The 6,343-nt window shown below is 42.6% G+C and overlaps 1 protein-coding gene across 1 annotated transcript; it reads right to left on the reverse strand.

Annotated features, from left to right (window-relative positions):
• Positions 1-3,253: 3,253 nt before the first annotated feature.
• Positions 3,254-6,343, reverse strand: trhra (thyrotropin-releasing hormone receptor a; the record flags this gene model as incomplete). Its single annotated transcript, XM_079737013.1, has 2 exons — positions 3,254-3,694; positions 5,537-6,343. The coding sequence occupies 2 exons, from the start codon at positions 6,341-6,343 to the stop codon at positions 3,254-3,256; spliced, it is 1,248 nt and encodes a 415-aa protein (XP_079593139.1).

A 6,343-nucleotide genomic window follows, 5' to 3' on the forward strand; every position in this document is an offset into this window, starting at 1 on the left:
TTGTCAGAAAGATGAAAGGTCAGCCATTTAGCTTCTATACAAGTGGAAGGTGGATGCCTGCTAAATGAGCCCATTTGCCATTGTTTTATTGACACAGCTGTTTGTCCATTACCGACTCTGGTTCTTTGGCTTTCTTGATGATTTTGAACTGGCCGACAACTCGGTTTCACCATTTGAGGATCTCTAAACCATAGCAAAAATAATCCACTGCCTCAAACTCAAAATCCACTGCCTTTACTATATGCTCTACTACTTTATACTCTACTGAATGCTGTACTGAATGATATACTGAATGCTTTACTGAATGCTGTACTGAATTCTCTGCTGAATGCTGTACTGAATGCTCTACGCGGGAATGCTTTACTATATGCTCTTCTTTATACTCTACTGAATGCTGTACATGGTCTTTCTATCACTTCGGGAGAACAGCCAGGTGTTGATCAGGGACTCAGATGCGACCTGATCTCATGCTACCCCCAAGCGCCACCTGTCCATGCAGGTCAACCTCATGGCATGCTACCGGGGCACTTGATTTAAAACAAGTATACCTGCTCATCTCCGCCACCAGATGGGACTGGCGGCTGTGGCTCAAATAATTCGCTGAAGCAAGAACAAAAAATCAATGTTTAGTAAGGGCTACTTTCAGGACTGTGACAGTGACCTCTTCACACTGATAAAATTATGTGGAGGGTGGACTTTGAAAACAACCCTCAATCGAACATGTAGGACCCCTTCAAGTACTATATCCTGTCAATTGTCATAGTGCATGGCCGTATCGGATGGATCGCTGACGTTTGTGTTTAGTCACACTCTGTAGGATTGGAAAGAGGATATGTTGTTGGATGGCAGTTAATCCTTCAATTTATTGAAGAATAACTCCTCCAACCACAGCGGATACCTGAAAATCCCCCTGCGGATTAGCATATGCCAGGAAAAACATGTAAAAAATATTAATCAGACGAAGTCGGAGAGAACACCCAGCTGAGACGTATCAGGTAATTACGGTTTAATCTGCGAATCATCTAGTGTTCGTGTTTGTGTTTGTGCATGTGTGTCCATGTGTGTGGGTTTTTTGTGCATGTGAGTGCATTTGTGTGTGCATGTGCCTGTGTGTGTGAGTGTGTTTTGGCATCAGATAGGAATTATCCAGCAATATAAATACATTTATCCCAGGGATATTACAATGTTGAGTGAATTGATGACCAGGAGACGTGTTTCTGATTATTAATGACCCCAATCACTCCATGTGTCACACAAAGCCGTCTTGGTCTGATTCATGGTGGCGACAGGGACCCCATCGCTTCATCACCCCCCTGCTTGATAGATGATTGTGGGGTAGACGGAGGACGAGGAAGAGGAGGAAGAGGAGCCAGCCACCAGTGCAAGAATGTTATTGTGTTGTGTAATTAATTGGCATGGCATCACAAACAATGCATGAGGATTATTTCTGTATTCAATTTATTATCAACAAATTACCATACGGAATACAAAATAAAGCTCACACACAACAGAACAACAAAAGCTGAACTGTGTCACAGCGCAAAAAAAGCAATCTCTTCAGAGACCTGCCGGTGAGAATGTTTAGCCATTGACGTGATCACAGCACACAAAGCTCTGAGGTCATGCTTGCAACACAGCGGAGCGAAACATAATGAACAAGATTGAAATAAGAACCTCGTTCTTTTCCCCACATAAATGAAACACAATTGCACATTTTTGTCACCTGCTGGAAATCCAAGTGATTAGAGTACAGGAGTGAATGAAAGTGCACGACTGAGAGGTATATAGGTTACTTTACAAAGGTACGGACTTCCAAAACCTTTTTTTTTCGTTAGAGATCAATAACCTCGGATGATTTGTTTGGAATCAGAGGATGAACATATTGATCAGAACAACATTTCAAAGATAAGTAATGTTTTAAAAATTACTGACAAGTCTCCAGCTGGGTTAAGGAGAACTGTATTCCACACATCGCAGGGCACGATCAATTCAAGCTATTTCCGAGTACACACAAAAGGCTAAAGTAACAATGTTCATAACAGATTCATTATTTTCATTCAGCAACAATCACGTCTATTAAGGATTCACTACCTTGTAGGTTCTCTCTCTCTCCTTCTCTCTTTATGTATATATAAATATATATAAGCCTACAGTTAAATAAATCCCATTTAAAAATATTAAATGTTATAAATGTAATGACGTCAATACACTAAAGTACAACAAAATGTTTCACAGTTATGGCACAGTGTCAGTGTATACAGTATATACAATCCATCCATTTTGTGTGTGTTTTATTTTAAGGCTAAATATCCCATAAAATGCACTGCCACATATTGCCACACTGAAAATTACTACCATCCGCTCGTCCAAATTACTTGACAACCTCACTTTTCTCGAGATAGAGACTCAAGTTTTACTCTCTGCACTTAACCCTTACATGTTTTCTTTGCACCTAACGTTGAACCCACACTTTGGTAGCTATTGTAAGAGCCGCTTTATTAAAAAGGCTTTTCCCTCATCAGCCTGAAAGTTTGTTCTCTGGTTTCTGCTAAATATTACTTTGAGCGTGCCGAAGACAAATTACATATAATACTTGAGACGAGTGAATGTGAGTGAGTCTCTCATTCCATTCTTTGTAATTGTACAATTTTTGTTCTAAATGGTGTTAACTAAATCTTTGTTTCATGCACCAACCAAGAACATTCAGAATTACATTTTGATTTGGCAAACAAACGTCTCTTTGTTTTCCATCACCTTATAAAGAAACAGTATGTCTAAAGGACAGAAAAGCAACAAGAAAGGCATCAATTTAGCGGTCATACTTTGCTTCCTGTGCCCACTAATGGGATCTGATGAGGCCAAAATGCAACCTCTAGGATTTGTTCGGGAACATTTCTTTAACCTTTGTTCTTTCTGTGTTTTTTCATAATAACTACTGTTAGGAGGCCATGGCAGGGTTAAAAATAATCGGTATTATTGAAGAAAATATTAAATTTTGGTATAAATCCCAATTGGTGATGGCTAATCAACATAAGTATCAGGGTTTTAGCTTATAACATTCTCTATTTTAATGAGAAGCTCTGGGAACTGAAGGCCACTGGAAGCAGTTCTTCAATATTATTATACAGTACTTCATTTCTAACTCGAAGTAGCGTAGAAAGTGGGCATAAACGTCATGTTTCTTCAAGAGAACATGGCAGCTGTCATCTACAGGTTAAAATATATTAATATTTATTTTAATAATTTTCTTCAGTCAGGCCTTTACAACACTCGATGACAGGCGGGGGTCCTCATAAGACCTCTTGTGATTGGCAGGCAGTATGCTCCTGGGCAGGAAGTGATCGGTGGGCCTGGCCAGCTCATCCATCTCCGTGGTGAAGTGGTCAGGGCTCTCCCCATTGGACGTCTCCTTAATGACGCTGTAGGTCAGCTGTACGCTACAGGACGCCGGCTTCGGGGCCCGCCGGGCCCCGCAGTGGCACAGCTTCTTGAACGCCGCTCTAAACTTCTGCGACATTGCGTTGTAGATGACCGGGTTGACGGCGCTGTTCAGGTAGATGCAAAGCCGGCAGAAGAGCAGGAAGTTTGTGTCCTGGTACACGGTGTGCAGGAAGGAGTTCACCACCACCAGGGTCCGATACGGCATCCATAGCAACGCAAATAGGATGACGACCACAGCCAGCATCTTGGTCACCTGGTAAAACGCATGGACATGAAGATACTTAACACTTGGCGAACGTCTAATTAAACAGCACGCATGCAGAATAAGGAAAATAGACTTTTTCTGGACAATTTGATAGAACAAGAAAGCACTTTTGGAAATCGTCGAAATAATTTAAAGGGGCTGTAGGTACGTTTTGAGGGTTGTAAAGAGAGAGAGCAGAAAAGAGTTTTGAACTTAAACAACAAAATCCTTGCCACTCCCCTCTTTGCTCTGTCCGTCCCTATGTTTCTCTGCTAGGGATAACTGCATTTCACACAACTGTCATTGACAGGCAGGGGATACCCTGATTGGTCAGAAATGAGCCTAAAGGCACAGTCAACTTCTCACAGCCCATTTCACTGATAACAGCTGACTGATGACTATGCCTTTTGTAACACATTTCATCAGAGCTCTTAAATCTGACCATCAACACCTTTAATTTATATCTTGCTATAGGTCAAAGGTTTTCTCCAGACAAACCATCCTTGACGGAAGTATCCACATCCTAGCTTATCCCTGTGGTTATTTCAAGAGTAGGAAGATTCCCGTTCAAGTGTGCAGTAAGTAAGTAAATGTTCCGCAAGTATAGTAGAGAGGCCCCTATGTGGCAACATCATTACACTGCTTAGCCACGGTTATTCATGCGTTGAATATTTATTCATTGCTTATTCAATTTGTATTTCTTTACATAAGAAGGAAGGTGCTATAATAAACCAGGCAGAACTACTGATATCAGCTCATGAAATACCATTCCGTATTTTAGGGTCGGAGTCGCTGCTCTACTGATCTGTATTTAATTGTATTAGGTTTGGACCCTTATCAAATTTTGACCTTTTTGCTAATTCTATAAACGGCTTGTTAACGGATTGCACCTGCACATAATAGCCAAGAACTGCACACTAGTTAACAACATCTGTTCTTTTCTAAGTATAGATTAGTGTACATCTGCATGTGTGTTTGTGTGTGTGTGTGTGTGTGTGTGTGTGTGTGTGTGTGTGTGTGTGTGTGTGTGTGTGTGCGTGTGTGTGTGTGTGTGTGTGTGTGTGTGTGTGTGTGTGTGTGTGTGTGTGTGTGTGTGTGTGTGTGTGTGTGTGTGTGTGGTGTGTTTGTGTGTGTGTATTTGTGCATGTGTACGTGCATGTGTATGTGTTGGGGAATGTGTCCGGACATATCAATGCAATACATGTTTGGATTTCCATTATTCCGGAAAATTCTACAAAGGAAAAAAAAAAACAGCCTCAGCTGTACTGTTTATATAGAAAGTGAGGTTACAGAGATGGTGGGTTAACTGCTCATACTGGCAAATCAGGTCATCAGCATAGAGCCCCTTCAGGGAACCACACCCCCGCCCCTGTCATTCCAGAAGCTGATCTGATAAGCAATCTGCAGCATAAATCACAGGCCTGACACATGGTTGCTGTTGTTTTACAACTGTTTCCTCACTGTGTCTTAACTTTAACACTGAACAATATAAAATATGAATTCATGTAAACAGAATTCAATAAACATGGCTTAGAGACACATTAGTAGATACACTTTACGCATTATATGCATTTTTAACGGTTCGCAACACTGCACACACACAGACATGGGGGGAGACATAGGGAGAGAGACAGAGACAGAAACAGACAGATCAAGGGAAAGAGAAAAAGAGCGGAGAGAGAGAGAGAGAGAGAGAGAGAGAGAGAGAGAGAGAGAGAGAGACAGAGACAGAGACAGAGACAGACAGAACGGAGACAGAGATAGAGATAGAGAGAAATAGATAGTGAACGACAGACATTTACAAAGAGAAGGTCAACACAAAGCAAACGTAATTAACAAACAAGAGCCCACCTGTCTACGGGACGCAGCTGTTGTACTGCTAGAAGTATTTGTACTAGTGATCATTCTCCCTCCCTGCAGCTCCTTCTTCCATTTCTTCGATTTTTCCTTGGGGTCTGAAGGCAGCGGATTCAGGATGAGAATCTTCGCAATAAGTCCGTACAGGATGGTGGCCAGCATGAGTGGCAGCACGTAAAAGACCGCGAAGTCCGTGAAGTAAATGGGCAGATAGTAATTTCGGGACACTTTGTACGCGCAGGTGACGAGAACGACGTTGTCATAAACTAATTCCTTAGTGTCTGAGAGGAAAAACCACATGACACAGTAGACCGAGGTTAGAGCCCACACTACTATGATGATCTTTTTCGCCCTGGACAGAGTGCACAAGAACTGCGCTTTGATGGGGTGGCAAATGGCGATATAGCGCTCCACGGTGAACGCCGTGATGGAGCACGAAGACGCATTGATGCCCAGGTACTGTAAATAAGTAATGCCCAGGCACCCAACGTAGCCGTACACCCACTCTCCGTAAACCGCCTCGGAGATATTGGGCAGACCCGCGGCGGTCAGGACCATGAGGTCCGCCACGGCCAGGCTCACCAGGTAACAGTTGGTGGGGGTCCGCATGTGTTTGGTGGTGAGCACCACCATGATCACCATGACGTTCCCCACGATGCCCACCCCGCAGATCAGAGACACTAGGAAGATGCTGGCCACTTTGTATTCAATGCTGTAATCGGTCCACATGCCAAGGGTCTGGTTGTCCTGCACCAGCGTGTCATTGTCCGCAGCTATGTTATCAACAGTTATGTTATCCAT

This window comes from Pollachius pollachius (assembly GCF_949987615.1).
Source record: "Pollachius pollachius genome assembly, chromosome: 1".
Classification (NCBI taxonomy): domain Eukaryota; kingdom Metazoa; phylum Chordata; class Actinopteri; order Gadiformes; family Gadidae; genus Pollachius; species Pollachius pollachius.